A 25,233-nucleotide genomic window follows, 5' to 3' on the forward strand; every position below is an offset into this window, starting at 1 on the left:
GGCTGATATTCCGGTGGGGTCTAAAACCTCAAAGACAGCCCGGCTGGACCAGGGAAGGCAGGTGAGGCTGGATGCACAGCAAACAAGGGGAAGCAGAGGCACAGCTTGCATTTTGATTGTTTTCCTGCCCTTTCCCATGGTTCCACGGTTCCCACAACCCCCGGCTCTGTTTTCCGCCGGTAGCTGTTGCCTCTCAGGGTTGAGATGATTTCATTCTCAGAAAAAACAAAATTTCTTGAGGAGAAGCCAACAGCTTGCAGCTCCCAGTGCCTGGAGGCAAGGTCATTTCCCAACAGGGGGTGGGGATAGGTGGGATATTGGGAGGGAATTGTGCCCTGTGAGGGTGGGGAGCACAGGCTGCCCAGAGGAGCCCTGGATCCCTGGAAGTATCCAAGGCCACCCTGGGATGGTGGAAGGCATCCCTGCCCATGGCAGGGGTGGGACGCGGCGATCTCTAGGGTCCTTTTCAGCCCAAACCATTCTGCCATGCCATTATTCCCTTCTTCTTCCGCCCCGAATGAGTTCGTGGAGCACTCACTGGCCACGGACTGGTCGTACTCGTGGGGGCCGGTGAGGAAATGGGGCAGGGCCATGAGGAATCCAGCCAGGGACACGAGCAGGGCCCCACAGCCGATGATGCGCGGCCGGTGCACGCGGCTCCCCAGGTAGCTGACAAAGACGATCAGCAGCGTGTTCCCAACCTGCAGGGACAAGAGAGCAGGGCTGTGCCCCAAGGAAGAAGGAGCACAGCAGTCCAGCAGGGAGAGGGGGTGGGGGGGACGGGGCTGCTCACCTCGTTGAAGGAAGCGAGCAGCCCCGAGGTCTGGCTGGAGAGGCCGTAGCGTCTCTCGATGGTTGAGATGGAGCTCTTCAGGTAGCCCGAGACCAGGAGCTGGGAGAGCTGCAGCAGCCCATGGCAGAACACAAAGAACTGCCAACACAGAGAGAGAGAGAGAGAGTCCCCAGCAGGGTCACTGAGAGCTGCAGCACAACAAACTGCATCTCTCTCAGAAAGGCACTGTCATCCAGCATAAACCTCTGACCACAAGCCTTGGAAATACCACCCCCGCTCTGCCACCAGTGAAATCTTCTGGAATTAGGTCAGAACCACGAAACCGGCCTCTGCCAGAAGTAACAACGGGGTCTGTTATCTGGCTGGTGGAGGCTGTAATTTCTTCAGCTGGGAAGTGGCTCTGGACATGCCTTCAGCTGGGGTGATGCCTGTTTGTGCTGGCCTGATCCCTAGGATGCAGCAGCAGAAGGGAGGTTGCACAACGTGCCTGTTCCCATTCAGCCAGAGGCAGGCAGCCATCCCCAGTGCTTCTGGGACAGGAATGAGCCCTTCCAGCAACACAGCAACAAACAAGTCCTTTAGAGAAAGTCAGCAGAAGGTCAGGGGGAAGGATTCAGACTGCTTTCCTCTCCTGCTCACAAAGCCCTGGATGTAAAACACATCTCCTCTGGAAAATACGACGGCTCTCTTCCGCTTCCAAGAAGAAAGCCTTGCCAAAGTCCACCATCTCCCAGAAAATAATCTGCCCTCATCTCCATCCTCCCTCCTCCACCTGAGCCATCTCCTTCCCTGCTGCCCCGTGGCTCTCCAGGGCATCCCTGCAGCCCCCAAAGGAGTTTGAATAACCAGCCCAAACAGTCACACAGCCTCAGGACACGGACCACACATATCCCTGCAGGACAGGCTGGATGGCCCTGGCTCCTTCCAGAGCTGCTGCCCTCAGCCCTGCATGATGCCCAAACCCTGGGGCCAAACCACTCCTGCTCCATGTGTTTTGCAGCAGCTTCTCCACCATGGAGAAACTGCTCAGCCTGGCCTGGACTTCTGCCGTATCTCGTTCTGATCCAGGCCTGAAGTGAGGTCAGTGCCAAAGTGGCCTGCTCTGTCAGCCAAGGCAACATCCAGAGCACACACAGGGACAAGGGGGAAGCTCACAACAACCCCTTGGGTCCCTGAGAGCAGCGGGGCTGGGCTGTGGTCGCCACCCCCCATAGTGATGGGCTGGCATGATGCACACCAGGACACCACCCAGGACCATCCCCCCCTCCCAGGCTCATGTCACCACTGGCGGCTGCAACGTGCCTGGACCGGGAAAATGTCACCCGGCCAAAGGAAAGCGTCCCCGGAGTCAGCTTTGCCAGAGCTCCTGCGTTCCTACAAGCGGCTGGCCGTGTCTAAGGCTCTGCTTCCTGAACGCATCAGCTCAGATGGAAAAGGCTGAAACCAGATCTGCTTATTCCAGGCGTCCGCAGCACACGGCCCCCTGAGCATCCACATCCAGCAACTTCACGGGTTCCCAGCAGCTCGGCCGTTGCCCAGCACTGCCCCACATCCTCTTCAGGTCAAAACGGGTTGGGAATCTGGTATTTTATTCTGCCCTGTCTGGGCAGAGTAAAGCACAGGAAGGAGAAATATCCCAGCAAAATCATAATGCTCCTTGAAGCCAAACGGGGTGATTTTTAGTCCCTCAGCTGCATTTTGACATGTGGTATGTGGTTCTTTGTGACACGCTCCCCGGAGATAAAAATATACATAAAAAACTGCAGTGCTGTGAATTTTGGCCCTTCAGCCACTTCAAACACATATAACCACATTGTGCAATGGTTCTGCAAGAACCATTCAAACCTCAGTCTGCAAGTTTTGTTTTCTGAGGAAGTCATTTAGAAACCGGACAGGGTGGCCTAACTTCTTGAAAAAAGAAAACCCCAAGAGACGAGGGGAAAACATCCTGTGCTGAGGTTAATTGTGCTCTTGGTTGACAAGAGCTTCCTCCACATCTGCCCGTGGTAGGGGTTACAACTAGGGGATCTTTAATATTCTGTCCCCCCCCCACCCCCGGTCCAAACCAGTCTGGGATTTTAAGATCTGCCTTCACAAATACAGCTTGGTTCTGCTCACAGGCCTGAGCTGACTTTGCCCCTCAACAGCTTCACCATCGAACCCCTTTAAAATATCTCCTCAAGGAAAATTCAGTGGGGTCATATTGGTAAAGATAACCTCGCTGACAAGTAAAGGGAAAACAGACAAACCCCAGCAGATATAAAGCAGCTGAATGGGCTGGGGAAAAGATTGGGGAAGGAGCCTCAGGTCATGGCTCTGTGTCTCCAGCTTCCGTACTCTGGTAGCCTCTGCCTCAGTGACTCACTGCACCAGCACTTGTAGAAAAACCCTCAAAACCCCAGATCTTCCTCACAAAAGTGACAGAGAAGTCTTGATCCTTTAAGACCAACTGCCATCTTTTGCTCTCTGGCCTGGTGAAGTTCTCTAACCAGCCAGGTAATTGGCTTCCAGCTACACTGAACATAGTAACAAACTGATGCTAAAGCTGCCTCTACTGATAAAAAGGAATCACTGAGCCAGAAGGGAATGAAGCAGATGCTGCAAGACAGAGGGAACCGTTCCAGGCGCAGCCTGTGGTTCTGCAGAGCTCCTCCAACACTCACCTGGAGGGTCTGGGGTTGCACCGAATCCAGGAGGACCCAAGACTCAGAAGAAAGGCTTCACACTGACAAAGCCAGGGCTAGGTGGGGGTCTTGGGAAAGAATTGTTCCCTGGGAAGGTGCCCAGAGAAGCTGTGGCTGCCCCTGGATCCCTGTAAATGCCCAAGGCCAGGCTGGACAGGGATCGGAGCAGCCTGGGACAGTGGAAGGTGTCCCTGCCCACGGAATGGGTGAATCTGGATGAGTTTAAGGTCCCTCCAAACCATCCCATCCCTCTGGAGTTAAAGCCTGCAGGATCTGGGAGTTAAACCTGCATTGAAACATCCCTGCCCCACCACTGGCTTTGGAATGGAGACACCTCCACGCCAAAGGCACTTTCACCGTGGGAAACACAGGGAGCATTTGCCAAATACACCTGGCACATGGCACCCAGAAATGCCCTCCATGCCTCCTGCAGGAAGCTGAACTGCTGTTTCCCAGGCTGGTAGTCTGAGGGGGTGCTGGAGCAAGCAGGAGGTGTTTACCTTGATGCTGAGAAAGGGGCTCCTGCAGAGGGTTTTCCGGGCCACCTCTGGATGGCTGTTCCTTGGAGCCGGACTGGTCATCCTGCCAGCCTGTCAGAAATAAATCATTCAGCACAATGCCCAGTTGCTGTGCCTGAATTCCACCCCCCTGCCCCGTGCTCGGCAGGCTAGATCCTGTCGTGCTCTGCAAACACCCCCACAGCGGGCACATGGGCTCCCGAGCAGCCACTGGCTATTCCTGGGTTTCCTTTGCTTGGAGCACTTCCATTCTGCAAAGCGGCAAAGTAGCTTGCAACATGTTAAACGCCAGAGGCCTGGAAGGTGAAACGCTGCTCAGCAGAGCCAAGGACAACATCGTGAAACATTTCTGGTGTCGGTGTGACATCCTTATCAGTGTGATGGGGCGCAGGGCACCCTCAGTCAGCTGGCAAGAGACACAGCCCTGGGAGAGCAGCTGGCAAAGCTGATGGCTGTGCTGCCATCCAGAGGTACCGCAGCTGCCTGGAGAAACGGGAATTGAAGGGCATCAGTGAGCTGCGGAAATGGGCTTCCAGAGGGATCTCAGTGGGATCTCAGTGCAGAGCCCCGTGAAGCTCAAGCGGGTGCGGTGCAAAGTCCTGGCCCTGTCCTGCCCTGCCCTCTGCACCCCTCAGGAGGGATTCCCTCCAGGCCACTGCCTGCTCAGCAAGCCCTTCCCCATCCCTCCCTGTGCTGGGCTCTGACGGATTAAAGCCTCGCTTTCCTGTCCATCCCATTTTCACCCATGGTGTTTTTGCATCTCCCCTGGCAGATCCCTCCACTCTCACTTTCGCATTCCCAGCCACCACCTCAACACCATCGTGCAAGGAGATTCCAATCCCTGGGAAGCCAGCACACCCCTCCCTGCCCGCAGATCCCCTTCCCTTCTCCTTGGCCTCTCCGTCCCCCCTCCTCAGGGACCAGCGATGTCTTTGTCGGGTTTTAGTGCCCAGGCTTCCTGCTCAGGAAGCTGCATTGTTTGGAGGCACGTTAAACCCATTAGGCTTCAACTTGTTGTTCAGCACATTCTAATAGATGTTCTCATCTCCGCAGCAAATGGGGTGAAAGGCTTCCCATCATTATTTTGTGTAATTCTATTTCCCCCATGATGAGAAGCAAAGGAGCGAGGACCTGCAGCCTCGAACAAATTAACAAACGCAGGGGTTGATGTAACTTCTAGCAGGAGGAGACTGCCTAAACTGTGGTGTTCATAAACCCTTCAGCACAGTGCACGGGAGAGGTGAATCCCAGGGGGGACCTGCGCCAGTTACGAGCGCCAGAGCAGCAGCCTCTGCAAAAAGCAATTGCTGCCCTCAGCCCTGTTCCAAGAGATATTGCTACAACAAATCCAGGACAGGATCAATAAAGTGAATTTGATTGTAAGTGAAAGCAGGCAGGAAGAACTCCGCTGGTCACCGGAGGGTTCGGCAGTGCTGGGACAGAGGCACCTGCCTGGCTCCAGCCCCATGAATTATTGACAGCCTGGGGTTGGCTGCTGCAGCCCCTTGGAAGCTCAGGAGGGACACAGGGGGCAGAAAAAGGGTGGAAAACCAAAGGGCATGAGACCCAAAGGAGCCGGAGCCTGGATTTCCAGGGATGGGAATGCTCATGGAGCTGGGAGCCACTGCAAGCTCTTGTGTTCATGCCTTCATCCCTCATTAGACCTGCAAACCACAAATTCAGTGGTGTGCAGCAGAACTCTGGTCCCCCGGCCCATCCTTCCCAGGCTCTCCTGTAAGTGTGTGGAGGAGGGAGGGTGGATGACCCCCGGGCCAAAGCTCAGCACAGATCTGAAACACTGCAGGGTGTGCCAGCAGACCAAAATGAGGATAAACCCATTTTCCTCAGATCCCACCCATCCACAGCTCTCCTTTAGGAATAAAACCAAACAGAAAAGTACTTTGACCCAGCAGAAAGGACAAGGAGCACATAAAATAAAAACGAACGACAGATAAGGCTTAATTGATTTAAAACAAAACAAAACAAAACAAAACCCAAGCATGACGACAGCAGCAAGTTAAGGGCAGTTTGATTCTTGTTGCCTTCGACTGGATGGAGCCCAGCCATGGAGCCACATCTTCTGGCAGTGGCACGAGCCAGGTTTTCCATCCCGGACAGCTCCAGATGGAAAGAAGAAATCCCTGGTGCTGAACGCTGCTCTCTTGGAGCTCACAGGGATGCTTTTCACCTTCTCTCCCCCAGCGACCAGGGGTGCGAAATCCCTTTGTTGGGGAGACCCCTGGGTCTGCCAGCAGGGGTGGCAGGGAGTGTGCTGTCACTCACCCTGACACTGATCCCTTGGGAGCCAGCCCTGCGCCATCAGGGGGCAGAACACACCATATTCATATGCCTGCAAGTGAGCTCTGCAGGGAAACTGCTCCTCCCAAAAACCCAGGAGGGGTTTTCTGTGCTCACCAGGTGCATCTGGGAGGTGCACAGGTGGCTAGGCTTCCCCACGGGTCACCTCTGATGGTGACACTGCAGGGGACCCCAAACAGCAGCAGGGACCACACAGCCACAGGTTTCACTCCAGGGAAGGAGGGAAGGAAGGAAGGAAGGAAGGAAGGAAGGAAGGAAGGAAGGAAGGAAGGAAGGAAGGAAGGAAGGAAGGAAGGAAGGAAGGAAGGAAGGAAGGAAGGATGGATGATTGTTCAGTTTGTTGCAGATCCATCAGCTGCTGGTATTCCTTCAGCTACAGGTGCAGGATTTGTCCTCAAAGCCCAGTTTTCTTCCCACTTCTGTCCTGGGTCACTGCACCCCTGAGAAAGGCCTGGCATGGTAAACTCTGGGTGCAGTGGGCACCACGTGGGAGCTGAGCTCAGCCTCACACCAGCTGATGCCACTAGAACTCTGCCAGGAACTCCAGCCTCACCTGCCTGTCATCTCCTCCCTGCTCCCAGGGCATAGGGACTGCAGGGAGCTGCAGGCTGGGGAATGACCCACATCCATGCACAGAACCCCAGACGGCTTTGGGATGGGGGTGGGGCTTAAAACTCACCCAGTTCCGTCCCCTGCCATGGGGCAGGGACACCTTCCACCGTCCCAGGCTGCTCCAAGCCCCAGTGTCCAGCCTGGCCTGGGATCCAGGGGCAGCCACAGCTGCTCTGGGCACCCTGTGCCAGGACCTGCCCACCCTCCCAGGGAGGAATTTCTTCCTAATATTCCATCCAACCCTGCCCTCTGGCAGTGGGAAGCCATTCCCTGTGTCCTGTCTCTGCCTGTGTCTGAGATAATCTCACAAACCCATGGCAGCACTGATGAAGATGCTCCACTTGTCCCCAGGCTGCCCTTTCTTTGACAGCAGGGCAGCAGAAATGCCCCAAACCCAAACCAAACCCGCACCGTGGGACCTGCTCCACGGTGCTGGCTGTGAGAGCAGGCTCTGGGCTGGGTGCCACAGCCTCCTGTCCCATTCCCGAGGCAGTGCCTCCACCCAGCACCTCCATTAACAGCTGCTTCCCTTAGCTGAGCTCAGCGGAGCATGAGTAAATAACAGCCAATGTAACACAGCAAATTAAATCCCAGCAGGGGACTCGAAATGCCAGCAAATATTCCGGAATCTGTCTTCCTTCTGCTGAGTAATTTTCCCTCGCTGGCAGCCAGTCTGGGATGGTGTCAGGGTGTGTATTTATGAGTGTGCCTGGCTAAAGGGGAAGCTGGCTTGGAAAATGGGGGTGCAAAGATGCTTTATAACACGACAGAAGGAAAAGACAGTGGAAACACATCACAGCTTCCCTGAAAAAAGACAGAGGGAATAAAAAGGGATGCAGAGATGCGCCCAAGAGCTGTTTCTATCTTGCACCGAGTGGCAAAAAGAAAGTGAAAATGAGATCAGCCCGGCTCAGTGACTCTGTATAATGAGAAATTGGCCACAGATGACATGTCCCAGAAATCTTACAAGAAGTCAGAATAGGAAAATGTTACTGGAGGTTAAGAATTAGAGGAAAAAAGACGGGGTGTTGAAACACGACACACAAGCACAGGCAATGAGGGAGAGGCTCCAGCTCTGCCCTGGTACCCCTCTGCCTTGGCAAGGATTGAAACCCTGCTGTGTGTGCTGAGGTCTCCCAGAGCTCCCTGCCTCTCCCTGGCACCCTCTGCCAGGGCTGCAGCCCTTCCTGGAAGGATCCTCACCTGCTCCAGCACTGCTCCAGAATGTGGGGAAGGAGTTGGAGCTCACCTGGCAGTACCTAGCCAGAGGTGGGAATTCTCATATCACTCCCTGTGGATGGGGCAGCCACGGCCTCTCTGGGCACCCTGTGCCAGGGCCTCCTACCCTCCCAGCCAGGAATTCCTTCCCCATATCCCATCTGCCCTCTGGCAGCAGGAAGCCATTCCCTGTGTCCCGTCCCTCCATCCCTTGTCCCCAGTCCCTCTCCAGCTCTCCTGGAGCCCCTTTAGGCCCTGGGAAGGGGCTCTGAGCTCTCCCTGGAGCCTTCTCCTTTCCAGATGATCACCCCCAGCTCTCCCAGCCTGGCTCCAGCCCTTGGAACACCTCTGTCCCCTCCTCTGGACTCTCTCCAGCAGCTCCACGTCCTCCTGCTGCTGCTGCTGGCCCCAGGGCTGGGGCAGCTCTGCAGGTGGGGTCTCACCTGAGCACAGGGGCAGAGGGACAGAATCCTTCATTCCCTGCTGCCCAGGCTGGGGGATCAGCCCAGGGCTGAGAGTTTCTGGTTCTGGTTGATGTCCAGCCTCTCCATCCATCCATCCATCCATCCATCCATCCCTGCAGGAAGGCAGCACCCATCCCATCTGGGGTGACTTTTTCTCCTGGGGGGAAGCGCCCTGGTGGCTCTGAGTGGGGAGGGAAGGGATCCCAGAGCCTCTGGCTGAGGGAGATGACTCTGGAGTTACATAAGCAACGAGGCTGGAATTGCATAATTCCATGAATCACTCTCTTGGCTTTGGTCTCAAAGGCTGCCCAGGGCTGTGGAGCTGTCGGGGTCTGCAGCCACACCAAGACCCCCCCTCACCCTCTGCTCCTGGTGCTTCCCAGGCTCCCGTGGGGTGCATCCCCTCCGTTCACCAGCAGCTCCATTGAACTGCTCCTGCCCTCGTTCCTCCCTTCTCACTCGTGGGTTTGTGCTGTGGCTCAAGGGTTTGTGAGATTTGCCAAACCAGGATCTCCTAGCTTTGCCAGTTTTACTCCTTCCCTTCAAGGTTTTAAGCAGTATTATGAGTAAAAAAAAGTCCCCCGTCTCCTGGATCGAGCCAGGTGCTGAACATCCAGCCCATGTCCTGGGATGGCTGATGTGGCTGTGCTGCAGAAAAAGCCTCCTCTTGCGTCCTCAGTGGGGATCTTCTATTCTAGCACCACCTCCTCTGTGTTTGGCAGGGAAACTCTTCCTGCCTCAAGCTGCTCCAACCCCTGCAGTTAAAGTGCCGAAGAGCTCCATTCCAGCAGGAATCTGCCTTTCCACAGGCTGCAGGCAGTGCTTGGCTCTATGGACAAACACCTGCTAAGAGAAGCCTGGAGGGAAGTGATCCCAAACCACAGTTTCCCCAGTTTGGGGTTTCACACACCATAAATACCTGCCTGATGTTTTTTTTCCCCTCTGTATTTCACTGGACAGGAGTGAAGACTGAGAAAAACAGATTTTTTTGCTGAGTCCCCCTGAAAGCTGTGAGAATTTGCAGTGCAAGGAGCAGCTGGAGGAAACAGGCAGAGACAGAGTGGCTCCAGGGACACTGACACCTCCGGTGAGAAAAATTAACTTTGTGAAGGGGAAGCTGTTGCAAAACAAGGAGCAAGGGCCCCTGTAACAGCCCCGTGCCTTGAGCACCCATCCTGAGTGGAAACCCCAGTAGTTCCCTGGAACTGAGTCCTCCTGGAGCAAAGCAGAGCTTGTTTGCTATTTATTACCTATAACTTCAGGGGGAAAAAAAAAAGCCCCAACAAACCCAGATTCTCCATCTTCCTGGGTCATCCCAGGACCACAGACCTGCTCCTCACACTGAGTGTTCCATGAGGAGCAGCTACACCCCAATCCTGAACTTTTCTTTCCGAGGGACATTCAAGGGCAGCTCTTTACTCCCTCCACACTAACCCAGGGATTAACAACCAGAGCATCCCCAAATTTTGGAGGTGGCCAGTAAAATTTGCTTCACCAGGAGCTGGGAATGATGCAAGCAAAATGGATGGATGGAAGACCAGGAGTAGGGAAATGCTGCTGCCAGGAAAGGGAAGTGAGCAGAGCTTAGGAGAAGTGAGACAATTCCTTAGCCAGCAAGAGAGGAGCTGGCTGTGAACAGCAGAGGAAACACTGCGGGTGGGAGAGACCTGGTGACATTTCTGGGTGATGATGGACAAGGATCAAGTGCTTGAGTGAAGCCAGAACAGCTGGCAGGGGCTGGAGCTGGCACAGGAAAAGGAGGAAACGCTGGTATTTTGGGCAGCAGGGGGAACTACTCAATGTCCTTCTGCCATAACTTACATGAGTGGACTGCACTGTCCACTCAGAGGGACTGAGAAAGTCCAGTGACAATGGAGATTGTCTTCTGGAAGTGCTCAAACTTGCAGCTGCAGCCACAGCTGTCCCCGGCCAAGCCACCTGACTCAGCAAGCCCTTTCCTGCATCCATGGGCACGAGCTTGTCCCGGGGTTTCTCCAGCCACGCACCCACTCTCAGCTTTCCCGGGATGACACTTGAGAGCCTTGGGGTGTTCCAATCACTTCTCAAGCCAGGAATTCCCCTCAGCACCTGCTGTGCCTCCTACACTGCCTCCATTTCCTTAGAAATCGCCTTTCCCAGAGCTTGGGTGGGGGGAATGGCAGGTGCTGAGGTGGGAAATGAAGCTCCCAAGCCATCTCCCAAATCCACATTCAGCCATGTCACGGCTCAAGGCTCTCGATATTTAATCTCCATCCAGGCAGGGCACACGTGGCAGGTCCAGGACAGAGCACGGTGCAGACCAGCAGCCCCAGTGACCCACTGGGAGCAGACTGGGAGCCAGGAACCACAGAGGAAGGGGGCTGGCAGCTAACTGTGGCCAGACCAAGGTCCCCAGAGAGCCCGGGGCTGCTGCAGGGAAGGGAGGAGGCCAAGCAGCCCTGCAGGGTTTGAGGGTTTGGGTGAGCCAGGACAAGGCATTGCAGAGCCTGGAAATGCCCAGCACAAAACAGGGAAACTGGAAAAGCAGGAAGGGACACGAAGAGAAGGGAGAGTGTGCTGTAAAACAAGCCCATAGCAATTACAAGCAGGAGGCTGGCAGGCACCAGGGCTCTCACAGCCACTTTGGGGCTCCCCAGGAGCACCTCAGAAGCTTTCCAAGGGAGTTGGCTGGAGCAGGGAGGAGCTCTGGATGCGTCTGTGCTTCCGTGGTGGGGAGAGAACCTTGCACAGGCTGCACAGCTCGACGCTCACAGAAGGGTTTGGGTTGCAGGGGCCTTAAAAGCCCATCCAGTGCCACGGGCAGGACACCTTCCACTGTCCCAGGCTGCTCCAAGCCCCAGTGGCCAACCTGGCCTGGAACACTTCCAGGGATCCAGAGGCAGCCACCATTCTTTTGGGACACACAGTGCCATTCCCTAATGAGGCAGGAGCTGCCCTGCCAGGGTTATCATTGCCCTTGGACACCCATCTCCAGAGGGGGTGGCCGCAGAGGGCTGCAGCAGCCCCCACACAGGATGGGACATGTGCCCCCCATCCCTGCACTGTCCCCATGCCCAGCAGGGACACCACGGCTGCCACCTGACAGAAGCAGCAGGGGTGGCCAATCTCACCCCGAACTTCAAGTCGGGCGTTCCAGGGAGGGCAGGATGACTCCCGGGGGATACTCCCACCCCAAAGGCTTGAAGGGACACAGCATCTCCTCCACGTGCAGGACCCAGCAGAAACCTGCTGCTGCCAGACCCGGCAGCCAAGGAAAAGCTCGGCAGGAGCAGGCAGAGCAGCAGCTCAGCCCTGATCCAGACACTTCCATGACTCTAGGGTTGTATGGATCATTTCTCCACCCAAGCAGTGGTCAGGCTCTCTCTCCCTGTGGCAGCAGGACCAGTCAGATCCACGGCTGCCTGGCATCTTCCCCAGACCTGGGCTGGAAAGAGCCATTGCCATCATCGGAGAAGTGAAACCATAAGAGAAACCCATCGGGGCAGCCTCAGGCATTGGGAAAACTGGGAAAATTCCCTGTGACGGGAGAAATAAGTGGAGCTGCCTCACTGGGAAAAAAAAAAGCAGACCCTCAAATAAACAAGCACAAGCAGAGAGGAAGCCACAAAACACGCGTGCAGACGGCACTCCTCATTTTTTTCCCCCCTCTGAGGCTGCTCCTGAGCCCCAGTGGATCCGGGAGCCTTGCAAAACCAGCCGGGGAAAAGCAGCGGCACAAAGTTCACCTTTCCCACCTTTCCCGGAGTCATCCTCAGCATCCCCCGATAGGGGCAGGTGCTGCCATACTCACGGTTCCAGGGCTGTCCCGATCCTCACCCCACTGGCAGCCAGAATTTTCCCGTGCCAGCAGAGCTGGGGCCACTCGCTCCTTTTCCTGCCCGGGCTGGAAGTGGGGATGGGTGTGTGGAGGTGGGGCTTCGCCTACACTTTTAAAAGACGGAGCGCGCTCAACTTTTGCAATCCCTTTCAATAGGAGTTTTTTCTTTTTCTTTTTCTTTCCCTCCACCCCCCCCCCCCCCCCCCCCCCCCCCGAAATTGCAATCCCAGAAGGACGGAGCTGTGCGGTTTGCTGAGCCAGGGCTTTGCGACCTGCTTACCCAGTCCCAGTCCAAACTGGGCTTGGTTTTCCCTCCATCTCCCGGCTCCAGTCCCCTCTCCCCTCCCTGCAAGGCTCCCATTCCTCCAGGGCAGTTTCTCTGGGTTAATTTCCTTGTTCAATCTGCTGTATCTACAGGTTTTTTGGTTTTTTTTTTCTGTAGATTTTGAAGCTGTGGTGTAGCCCTGGGATTTGGGAGAGGGAAACTTTGTCTATCTAACCCTAGACTATTTATTTGCGATTTCTCCCCGTACTCTATTGCTCTGAGCCCTGATACTTTTTCCAGACGAGAGCTGGAGAAGTTAACAAACAGGCAGCCGCATCCATCCCTGCCCTCTGGCAGTGGAAGCCATTCCCCGTGTCCTGTCCCTCCATCCCTTGTCACCAGTCCTTCTCCAGCTCTCCTGGCTCCCCTTCAGGCCCTGGAAGGGGCTCTGAGCTCTCCCTGGAGCCTTCTCCTCTCCAGGTGAGCATCCCCAGCTCTGCCCGCAGACAGGTGCACAAACACGGGCAAGTTTTGCCAGGTCAAATTCCCACTTAGATTTCCTAAATAACCCAGGGGAAGAGGATACCACAGGGGAGCATGAGACAGACACCCCAAGCAGCCCCGACAGGGGATCCTCGCTCCTCACACCTGGAGAGCGGCAGGGAAAGGGGGATATCCAGGAACGGAGAGGCAGGAGGAATCTGACGCTGCCATGCTCCATGAAAGAAGAGCACCATCTATTGACTCTTCCCAGCTCCTCGCGGCTCTGAGCCCGCACGAGTTCTGGAGTTCTGCTCCATCCCACGGCCAGCGGCTGCCAGAGCATCCTTGTCCCGCTGGTCCCGGGTGCCTGCTCCATGTCCCAGCTCGGGGACATCCCCGTGGTCTCCCCAAAGGATGCCCATCCATCCATCCATCCATCCATCCATCCATCCATCCATCCATCCTTCCAAGGCCAGGCTGGACAGGGCTTGGAGCCACCTGGGATAGTGGAAGTGTCCTTGCCCGTCACAGGGAGGCAGAAGTGTACAACCCCTCAGCCCAATCCTAAAAACACTCCCACGGAGTGTTCAGAGCAGGGCAGCCTTTGTCCTGGTGCCTCTGGAGCTGTGTCTCGCCTGCTGCTGCTTCCACACCAAGAGATTTCCCGCTGCTCCTTCAGCTTTTAGGTCATGTGAGATTTTGGCCTCCAAATATTGGGATGTGCAGACCCTGAGCGTCTCCCAAAAAGGATAATTCCTATTAAAAGCAAGCACTAAGTCCTGAGCGGGCGCACGAAGTCCTCGGTCAGGTGAGGGGCGTTGAATCCTCTGGAGGATGTGTAGGAAGGAGTGAGTGCTCCTTGGAACCTATATATATATATAAATGCAAAAGTGGCTGCCCCATTCCTGGAAGATGGGGCTTGGAACAGCCTGGGTTAGTGGAAGGTGCCCCTGGGCATTCCTTTCCAGTTCGGAACCACAGATGGCAGCACGACCCTGGGAATTGCTGCCTCGCCGCTTCCCACGGGAGAGCAACGCCATCTAAACTTCTTGCCCTAAACTAAAAATCCCCGGAGAAACCGAGCGGGAAAGTGAATTTAAATTCTCCATAGACAAATGAAGAGGGCAAAAAAAAAGGGCAGAGTGCCGCGTCCAGCATTTGGATGCTTAAAGGCATTTAAGCACTTTTAAAAATCGAACGTGCTATTATTTCAAGGAGCTTCTACTGGTTATGTCTAAAGGAGGAGAGATTTTAAAATTCTGAAGAGAAGATTTGCTTTTTTTCCCTTTTTCGCAGCATCACTTCCAGCTCTCAGCCAGGGCCGGGAAACACTGCCTACAAATAGCTTTATTTAAGCCAACAAAAAATTGTTTCTGCCCCATCTTAAAACCAAACGGTTCTGCATATAAATATAGATATAAATATAATTATAAATGTAAATATAAATAATAATGTAAATATAAATATGTTAAAATAAAAGGCTTTCCACCAGAGCATATTCCTGACATTTATCAGGCTGTAAACAAACACCCACTGAAGAGCGGCACGTTACCCTTCATTAAACAACCGCACTTGGATGGGGGATGGAGCTGGAGAAGAAAGCATTAGTTTATATATATTTATCAGAAAAAAAAAAAAATATATATCAGAAAGACATTGTCCAAGACTCGAGAGAAGTCTTGCCCTTTTGCTCTTTTGCTGATATCTTTATGTTGGTTTTCATCCCTTAAAAAGAAATGTATTTTGTGCTGTTTGGACGATATGAAAAACAGGGAAAAGTGATGTAACATCGGTCACTACTCCCCGCGGTTTTAAAACTGGCTTAACACAGGCTGTAAAATGATGGCTTAATCATCTCAGGTTTCAGGGAAGTTTCTTTAAAGTTTCCTAATCTTCCTCCAGGGAGGGAGGGAAGATCTCATCCTAGTCCTTGTGTTCTGTGAATGGCATTTGTGCTGCAAAGGCACTGCACAGGGGTCAGGGTGTCAGAAGCCTCACTGGAAACGTTCTTTTCGTTCACCGAGGAATTTTCTCCTGTGTTCATTTGCTGTTCTGTATAGCAAGTGTCATTTTTCCCCTCCGGCCTTTCCCTGCTCCTCTAAATAAACCCCCAGACAACTTTTGCTGTTCTGTCCAGACGTATGTGCTCTGTAAGGAAACAATCCAGATTAAGAAAAATTTAATTCTGGCTCGCTGGCATCAAACTAAGTTGAAAACGGTTCAAAATTCCTACAAAACTTCAGGAAATTACTTTCCCACAGACTTTGCCTCTATTTAATTCGAATAATTCAGGAACAGATAAACCAGGATAACCAGCGGCAACAACGAGGTAAAATGAAGCGTTTCCAGGACCACGATGGAAAGCGGAGGGGATTTGAAATGGATTGTGGGATGTTTTAAAAGAAACACGCGTGGAGGCTCTGATGGATTTTAACCCCTTGCTGAAGAGGGAGAAGTGTTCCCGGTGTCCTCTGCCAGAGGGTATTTAGGGGGTTTCCTTCTCCTCCGCAGACCTTTCCCCAGGTCTGGAATGCCTCTGAGGGCAAGAGAAGGCAAAGGGGAGGCTCCAGCTGTCTGCCAGAGGCAGCTCAGGGCCTCTAATCTCCCAGTCTGTACACACGAGATTAAAGATCCTCCCGGAGTTTTGATTAAGAATGCAAAGTTAAGAGATTAAATACCGGGAAGCCAAATTAAAGAGCTTTAAGTCCATCTCAGAACTCATCAAAGTCCCAAATTTTTAAGCCGTCATTACAACACAGGATTAGTGCAAAGCTTCCCTACCCTGATTTGATGTCCTTTCTTCCACAATAATGTTATTTACCCCCCTGCTGCAGTCCTGTGCTCCCAGCTATTGTCTCGTCTGCGGAGCTCATCCCACCTGGATCCCTCCGGCGCTTCCCTGGCGTTCCAGCCGTGCCCCAGGTAGCCTGGAGCCCAGGTTGAGCCTCTTGGTTTGCTCTGCCCTGCTTGGTGCACTGTCACTACCCAGTGTGACAGATCTTAGACAATTCTCCTGGCGCTCACACCCCGGGCTAAAGGGATAGATGCATCCCAGGGAATAAACACATCCCAGGGAATAAACACATCCCAGGGAATAAACGCACCCCGCTTTGGCTGATCCCAGTGTCCTGGGAAAGATGCAGACACCGGAGTGGGATGAGGCCACTGCGGTTATTCACCTCCGGGTACCTGAAAATGAGCCCCAAAAGTCCCTAATTGATGGGCACACCTTTCTGGATCCAGGAATCCTTTCAGCTGGAGTCACTGACAGCCCGGGGCGCAGCGTGCTGCTATCCAGGGATCTTCTGATGCAAAGAACTGCTCTGGAAACGCATCCTGCAAAGTGCCACAATTGTCATTTATAGCTCCCGCTGTAATGCATGTAAGTCAATGCTCCCCCGCTTTACAGGATAATAAATCGTGTCCTTCCCGTTTTTTTATTTACGGAATTGGGATGTCTCAGCTGCATTAAGATTGCGCTTCCCAGGGCTTTTTCCACAAAAGATAACTTAATAACGTTGCTAAACGCTGTGCTAATTAAAGGTTCCATTTGAAGTTACTCTCCCTTGAAAGATGCTCTGCCAAGTGAGCCATTGCCAAATTTGCATCTCAAGCCTTAGCTCTCTTTGTAAGAGTTAAGCACAATTTCAAGCTTCTTGAGCCCACTTTTTAACTTTCCCAGGATGTTTTATCCAGAACATCAAACTTCTATGTTAAATTACGGGGAGTTCTTTTATTTTTATTTTTTTTTAAAGGAAAATTATAATTTTTGTTCTTTGTTGAATTTTATTATCCTCCTTTACAAGCTGCTCTTCGTGGTTATTTCGTGTAGTCATTATTAGTAGTTATTTAGTGTAGCCATTACTAATTGTTACTTAGTGTAGTGATTACCAGCGTATTTTTTACTCTTGAAAGCCGTATTAGAGTGAAGCTTTTCACCCTCTGGAATTACTGGGATGGTTGCCCAGCAGCTCCAGCCCAGCTGCTGCACTGAGCTGGTTCTCCCCAGTGCAGCAGGGCCCTCAGTGTGTTTTTCATCCTTTCCCCACAGCCCAGCCCGTGTTTGCATCCTGAGCACAGCTCCCACCACCCTGCTCTTGCTCTCTACTTTATTATTACAGGTCCATTACGTGCCAGAGACCCAGAAATACCAGCATGAATTGAAAGCCCTGCTTATTGAATATCGCTCTTTCCTGGGCAAGCTGAGGGTCAGCTTTGCTTGCAGGAGCAAAGCTTAAAGACTATTTTGTTTTTTGTAAGAAAAAAATAAAAATATGTTGTTTTTTTCCCCCCAGAGCAGCTGTGGCTGTCCCTGGATCCCTGGCAGTGCCCAAGGCCAGGTTGGACACCGGGGCTTGGAGCAGCCTGGGGCAGGGGAAGGTGTCCCTGCCCATTGCAGGACGGTCCTTTCCAACCCAAACCGTTCAGTGATTCTCTGATGATGATAAATTCACTTTGTCTTCAGTTAAAACCGCGGATACAACGGCTCTGTGTGGTGCCACCAGCAAAGGGGACTGACTCAACAAGTGCCCCTGTGCCCAGCCCTGATGCTGTTCTTTGCTTTAGTGCTCGGAGCTCTGATTTCAGAGGTTGTGGTTTTGAGTCACTGCTTGGATTTGTGGCTGCATTCAGAATCTGTTCACGTTCTCACAGTTAAAATAAATGACTATTATTTCCTTCTCCCGCTTCCTCCCCCCATCCAACTGCTGTTGTTTAATTAAGGATAACGTGCTGCTCTTCAGTGGGTGTTTGTTTATAGCCTGATAAATGTCAGGAATATGCTCTGGTGGAAAGTCTCTTAGCTGGGAATACTCAGGTCCTTTTAATCACTACTACAGCTGTAAAAAAGGAGAACTGTCTTTAAATCTCCTTTTCCATGACTTTAAATATTTTCATTATTAATTTAAAGGGAAAGCACAGTTCAAAACGTACTTTTTACAACAGCCTTCCTCTTGGCTTTTTTCTTTCCCCCTCCTGTTTGTTTGTTTGTTTGTTTGTTTGTTTGTTTGTTTGTTTTAGTTACTTGCTGGCAACCTGCATGTTTTGAACTGGAGAGGAAAAGAGCGTTTGTGATTTATAACAGCAGAGAATCTGCACAATCTGTTGCCACATTTCTTTTTGTTGGTTGTGAAAAGCACCTTTTTCAAAGCAAGCTCAAGCAGTAGCCTCTCCTCAGGGCCTCTGGGTTGTCCTGTAGCCTTCAGCAGGCAGAGGTTGGGCTTATAATTCAGAGCCAGGAACATCCAATTTTTCCACTGGATGGCAAAATCTGGCTGTGGGTTGTTTGTTTATTTGTTTGTTTGTTTGTTTGTTTTGTTTTGTTTTGTTTTTAATGGGGATTTGTGGTTGAACACAGACATTTTTCACCAGCTTTGCCATGGAAGATTTTACATTGCTCTGCCCTTTCCTACGTACAGAGCAAAAAATTTCGTGGCCCTTTACAAAAGTCAGTGCAGCTGCCATGCTTAAATCACCTTAAATACAAAGGAAAAGCTGATTGGGAAGGTGTCTAATAAGTAATGTTGTCCTTATTATTTGGGGAATCAAATAAGGAGAAGACAAATTAGTTCAGAAATTCCTCGGAGACTTTGCCATTCCCAACATCGCTGGTTGGCTCTGCCACTGGGGCCTGGGATGACCTTGGTCAGGTGCTGAGCACCTCTGGAATGGAGTTTACACCCTGTGGAAATGCCACAGAGACTGCAGGCTGAGCAGCTCCGTTTAAATGCCGGAATAAATGACGAGTTCTTGAGAGGCTGATACCAGAGATGAGCATGTTTTAATTCCCTGTGAGGAACCTGGGGGTTTTTAATGCATAGCTCTCTTAATGAAAAGCTGTAGATTCATGCTTCTCTCCGAGGTGGAGCAGCCTGCAGGTTCAAAGTGCTGAGTTACTAAGAGGCTGTTATCCATCACAGTCTTTCTGGTTTAGCCAAACTGAGACAGAAAACCTGGGGAGGAATCTCTTTTCCGTGAAATTCACAGACCAGGTTTTTTAGCCCCAGAGTGTCACACTCCTATCAATAATTATTGCCTCTGTGACTTTATCAAAGTGGACAAATCCAGGACCACCCAGCTCTTTCCAATGGCTTTCTTGGGCCACTGGTTGAGTTGCAAAACCGAATTTGGCTCCATCTGCTTGTATAGGTGGGAAAAAAAATCTCCTTTGGCACTCCACCTCCACCCCCCCCCCCCCCCCCCCCCTTGTTTCTGCACTGTCACAGCACTGCAGATTCGGGTACTTCCTCAGGTGCTCTGCAGGGAGGGGCTCAGGTTTGGTACTGGACTTAGAGATGGAATGGGATGGGCAGGTTTGGAGCAAAAGTGAGCGAGTTTTGGCATGTAACCCCCAAATTTTGGCTTGCAGCAGTTCAAGGGCCATGAAGCTGGGATAAGCTTTGCAAGCAAAAGTAAGGCTGAAATTACTTCTTGGGAAAGCAGAGGCAGTTGTGTCCATACACTGCAGACTGGGGTTAATTTGTCTCCCTCTGTTCCCAGGGCTTGCCTTTGTTTATGGGATTAGATTTCTGACCCAAGAATCCCATTTCTTCCCAACATTGCCTGAGTTGAATGAACATTGATCATCTATTAATATTAAGATATCTTGCAGGTCTTTGGCTCTGGATCAGCACCATCACTTATTCGCATTTGGAAATAGCTCTGCAATGGATGATGGATGATGCTCAAACCTGTACCTGAAAAGCCTCCTCAAATCTCTCCACAGGGAACTTGGGAGGTAAGGAAAGCAGAAAAAAAAAAATCAGTCAGGATGGATGCAGGAAGTTCAGCCCCTCGTTTTACCCACTTTCTATGCATTTTGTATAAAGCAAAGGCCATGTGATCATCAAATAGCTCTTTTTAAAACGTCAGCGATTCATTGCCCAAATAGCCTGCCAAATAATGGCTAATCAATTGCAAATGGAGTGCAGGTTCCCCAGGAAACCTGGGGGAATTGTTCACCTCAGCTAAACGCAGGTGATGCTTTAAGTCACTTCCTGCACTTGCTGAATTAGGCTGGACAAAACCCCGACTGCAGAAATGTGGCTTAGACTGGAAGGTCCTGGTTAATTTTGCGAGCAGAACTGTGGCAGCAGCTCGTGGCTGTGCAAAACCAGGCTCCCTGGAGGTCCCTGGGGGAGCTCTGCTGGCCATACTCGGGCAGCAGCCCGCAGAGAAGCTGAAGGCCAAATGAGCAATGAATGCAGCCCTCCTGTTGAACGTCTCCTCCTTAGCACGGGATCTCATTAAAATGGGCAGAAGGAGCCCAGAACAAAAGGCCATATGTTTACCGAGTTCAGCCTGTAGATAATGAAGTGGCAAATAGGTCACACTGCTTAGGAATTTATTTGAAGCCATTTTATTTTGATAATGCCAGCTGTCACCAAGTGATGCTGGCAGGGATGGTCTCCCAGTCAATTTTTCTTCCTACCTGAGCAAGGCTTGACCCTTGAAATACCAGCTCAGGGTGCACAGTGCAGCTCTGGGCAGGGGCCTGGAGGTGTGGGCACTTTGCATGGCAAGAACAGGAACTGAAAAGGGGAATTTAGCCATCCACAGCTGGCCAAGTTCGCTGTCTTTAAGTCCACAATCAGATAAACTTTGTGTTTGGCTTTATACCACTGGGCCTCCTGAAAGGATTGCAGCTCTCAAGCTCCAGGGATGCACTGAAATGAGGAGGTAACTTTGGGGTCTGGAGGAGAGCAAAGATCCCTTTGCAGGAGGGCTGGGGTGACATTTCTCTCTGGAGAAAGGCAGGTGATAGTTTGGGAAAAGCGGGGACAGTGACAGCACCATGGAAAAGATTTCCTCGAGCCTCAGAGCATCCCCTAGGGATGCTCAGAGTGATTTATTCAGCAGAGAAAGATTATTTAACAAATCATCAACCTGGGGTTGAATCTTTTAAAGGGAAGTAATTTTCTGTTCATTTTGGAAGGGAAACAGGCGTGTCTGACAGAAAGCTGTCCTTGCTGGGGACTTCCTGCCGGGACGAGAGGAGCCTGCGTCAAACAGGGGGGACCTTGGTCCTTGTGCTTGCTCCATCCCCTCCAAAGCAGCAGAGCCTCCGAATTCCGCTGCTCCTGCGGAGGTGCAGGCTCAGGGCTGTGTGCAGTGCCTGTGAGAGAGAAGGGGTAGCCCCAGCCCCTGCCGGGTGTGGGATCCCCGGCAGGGTTTGCGGGATGCAGCTTCTGTGCCATCCCCTGTGCCCGGAGCAAAGCCCAGGTTGCGCCTCCGAGCAGGGCGTTCATCTCCAGGCAATCAGATCGAGTGGAGCGGGGCAATCCCTGCTGCATAGCGAAATGCTGGATTAGCAGTTAGGAGCCCTTGTGATTGGAGAGATGAACTGCTAAGCACATCACTCCTTCCGAGGCCAAGCCTCCCTTTCCATTTGGATCTGGTAGTCCGTTAAAAATTACTGCTCTGGCAATTAGGAGAGACGAACGTGCTGACCTGCACAAGGGCTTGTGCTTTAGGAGATCTTTGGTAGCAGCATTTCTGCCTGTTCGCTTCTTAGGCAGCCCCCAGTTTCTCTTTTTTCTGGACATTGAAGGTGTTGCCTTCTCAAAAGATGCTGCTTTATTGGAAGAAAAGAGAGCAGGCAGCTCCAAGCCCCAGTGTCCAGCCTGGCCTTGGGTACTTCCAGGGATCCAGGGGCAGCCACAGCTGCTCTGGGCACCCTGTGCCAGGGCTTTTCCATCCTCTCAGGGAACAATTCCTCTCCAATCTCCCATCCATCCCTGCCCTCTGGCAGTGGGAAGCCATTTCCCCCTTGTCCTCTCAGCCCAGTGAGGACACTGGCTTTCCTAATCTCTAACCAGGCTTCTCTGCTGCCATGTGGGGGATAAAGGCAGGAAAATGGGACTTGTCGGGATACAGGGAGAAGGTCGCTGCAGTCATATCTGCTCCTACATCCACATGTGCAACTGTAAAAAGTAACCAAGGTGCTGTCTCTTACTTTCAGGCAAACACGAGCAGATTTTTTTTATTTTTTAATTGGACTTGGGATTCTTTAATTTCAAGGTCTAAGCCACAGGAAAAAAAAAAAGTAATAAAAAAACCTGCTTGATCATAAATCTTTTATCACTTTTTAACCAAGTAATTTAAAAAAAAACCTTAGCTGAGGGCCATGGATGGCAGAGAAATAGAGTTACACCCGCTGGAAAATAATAACCTGCTTTTCAATCATTATTCCAATAATAACCTGCTTTTCTAGTGTGTACAGTGGTGCTGGGGGTCTGCAAGGTCTGTTTGCGAGGTGATGTTGGCACGAATAAATGAAACTGACCATTATAAGATTCTCTGTGAACTCTCTCTCACAGGCAGGGGCTGCTTGCCCTAATTCCTGCTCACCAGCCCAGCCCCCAGAGTTGCCCAAATCAGGCACCCAGCTTCCAGCTGGAGGCACCTAAAAGAGACCCTGCTCTCCCCTGTCCCAAACCTCCCGGAGGACAGGCACCGTCCAGAGGCAATGCTGGGAAACAGCAATAATAATTCCTCTTTTTGGAAGAAGGAAAAGAAGAATCCTGGGAATTTAGTGTTGCCTGGCAAGCGCTTGCATGAAATAAGTATTCTTTTTAAGTAAGAGGGAGGAAATGAACAGGAATTAATACGAGTCTGTCAAAACCAGGCCTTGTTAATCTGATGAGTTTCCTTCTTTGAGAATTCAACCCTCCATGGGTGGGGGAAGGGGTCCTTGATAAGCCTTTGGTGTCCTTAAACCCAGGCTGAAACCCTCCCTGCCTGCACCACAGAGGGATCACCCAACCCAGGCCAGATCATCTGTTTCTCAGTGGCCAACACAACATTGTTATAATATTGTTATAAACAGAGCATTCTCAGCCCTGTTTTCTCAGAGATTTTCACTTCCAAATCGAGAACTGCTTTATTAGCTATTTATCAGGATCTGGGGGATATGGTAGAGTGATTGTGTCAGTGTTGCTCACTGATGGCTGCTTGTGGGATTTTGATTATTTTTTAAACACCAGCACCTGCTGATGGCATCACCTGGTGCAATGATATAATCGTGGTTTAAAATAAAAGGAAAAGGGGAAAGATGGTGGAAAGCAAGCACAGAAAAGAGCCTGCAGAGTGTTCCTTACAGTATCAGACAAAATAAAAAGCCCTGTTTTTGGATGCCCTCGTATACTTCACCTATTTCTGTAGTCACAGTTTATGAGTTAATGGTGTGGATTTTCACTTTGGTGTTGGGGGCCTGGTTCTCAAACAGCTGTGCTCAGCAGAGCTGCAATCTTTGCCTCAAGGGGGAAAAGAAAAGTTACACTCACAGATTCTTGGAAAAAAGAACCCTGTCTGTTTTTTATTTTATTTATTTAGAAAGCACGTACAGCGATGCACAGAGAGGGGACAGAGATGCAGATCAGGTGAGCAGAGAAATCCAGCCCAGAGGAAGAGCCAGACACTTCCCAAAGGATCAGCCTAGGTGAGCATTTCAGCTGCTGTACCTCTAGATTGAAAAAAGAAACCACGGAGAGCCTCTGAGGAGCGGGAGCTCGTGTCCCCTCAGGCAGGGTGGCTCTGGCCTGCTGCTCCTGCCCCTGCCTGCTCACGCCATGGTTTCCTTCCTCGGCGTGCGCCGCTGCTGGCAGGTGAGGATGCTCGGGAAGGACGATTTCCCCTTCGCCCTCGACCTCTTCTTCAGTTTCTTCTGGTGCTTGAGGGAAATTCCCAGGTCCTCCATGATGGCGTTGAAAGAAAGACACTGTGGAGAGAGGGGATGGCATTAAACACTTCCCACTGCGGAGAGCCCGGCCAAAGCTCGGTCTTGGCCCTCACAGGGCTCAGGCGCTCCTCAGAGCCACCAGAGCTCGGCCGGGGCCCTCACGGCCCTCACAGGGCTCGAGGCTCTCCTCACAAGAGTCCAGAGCTCCGACTTGGCCCTCATGGAATTCAAGCATTCCTCAGAGCCACCAGAGCTCGGCCGGGGCCCTCACAGGGCTCGAGGCTCTCCTCACAAGAGTCCAAAGCTCGGACTTGGCCCTCATGGAATTCAAGCATTCCTCAGAGCCACCAGAGCTCGGCCGGGGCCCTCACAGCCCTCACAGGGCTCGAGGCTCTCCTCACAAGAGTCCAAACCTCGGACTTGGCCCTCATGAGGCTCAGGGAGCTCCTCAGGGGAAGCCAAAGTTTGGCCAGGGCCTTCACGAGGCTCGGGGAGCTCCTCAGAAGATCCAGCTGGGAATAAATCCGTGGATACAACAGGTGACTGCACACTGCAAGGGTTTTTCCATTACTTGGCTTCCAGTGACTTTCATTTAACCTTGGCTGAACTAAAGCTGCTTATGAATGTTTCCAAAATGCCCCACAGATGCCTTTGCAACATTTTGGTGGCTTCACATCACAAAACTTACCCTTTCTCATTTGCGTCTGACCTCACAAGAGAAAAGACCTTGTTTTAAATACCATTTACCTTAGCCACAAAAAAAACCATGAGCGCGCTGGAGAAAACAGAGAAAAGTTTTTTGAAGATTTCTTTGTGGCTTCGTTATTTTCCCCTCATAAAATGAACAGACGTTTCCCAAATATAGCAGCAGCCCTCAATCTTCTTTTCTTCGGAAAGAATCCTTTCAAATATTGTGTGTTGAAGAAAGGAGATAATTACCACAAGAATAAGGGAGCTGAATGGCTTGGAAAGAAAGAAGACATCTTCGTCCTTCCCACCATCACAGCGTTAGCAAAGACGTGTGGGGTAAGTGGAAAAATATTTTAAAATCCACAGCTGGAATAATTACATATAACACACAAAAAACCACAATAGCCTTTAAGTGGAAGTATCTGGCTTTGCAAAAAAACAAAAAAAAAAAAAAAAAACAAAAAAACAAACAAACAAACAAAAAACCCCACAATAACTGCTCTGGGCAAATACACACGAATAGATTATTTATACACATATATATATTTATTTATACAAATGATGGCAGCAGGGGGGAACAAAGCTTTAAGCCCCTTACCTTCACCAGGCTGAATAAAGGGGGTGTAGCCGGTTCTGCAGCGAGCTCCTGCCCTCATTGCCTCAGTGTGGGTGGGAATTTTGTGTCCCTGTGT

At 51.6% G+C, this 25,233-nt stretch overlaps 2 protein-coding genes across 2 annotated transcripts in view; both read right to left on the minus strand.

Moving 5' to 3' along the window:
* The window catches only part of SLCO2B1 (solute carrier organic anion transporter family member 2B1), a 30,286-nt gene extending 17,818 nt beyond the window's left edge, over positions 1-12,468 (minus strand). Inside the window, exons 1-4 of the mRNA XM_062511035.1 lie at positions 12,399-12,468; positions 3,978-4,067; positions 794-931; positions 539-701 (exon numbers count right to left, since the gene is read on the minus strand). Coding sequence (XP_062367019.1) covers positions 539-701; positions 794-931; positions 3,978-4,058 — 382 coding nt within the window. The 5' untranslated portion in view covers positions 4,059-4,067; positions 12,399-12,468. The remainder of the gene's footprint in view (positions 1-538; positions 702-793; positions 932-3,977; positions 4,068-12,398) is intronic.
* Positions 12,469-23,734: 11,266 nt separating this feature from the next.
* GRIK1 (glutamate ionotropic receptor kainate type subunit 1) overlaps positions 23,735-25,233 on the minus strand; it is a 98,601-nt gene continuing 97,102 nt past the window's right edge. Inside the window, exon 17 of the mRNA XM_062511047.1 lies at positions 23,735-23,890. Coding sequence (XP_062367031.1) covers positions 23,735-23,890 — 156 coding nt within the window. The remainder of the gene's footprint in view (positions 23,891-25,233) is intronic.

Source organism: Cinclus cinclus, chromosome 2, assembly GCF_963662255.1.
Source record: "Cinclus cinclus chromosome 2, bCinCin1.1, whole genome shotgun sequence".
Taxonomy (NCBI): domain Eukaryota; kingdom Metazoa; phylum Chordata; class Aves; order Passeriformes; family Cinclidae; genus Cinclus; species Cinclus cinclus.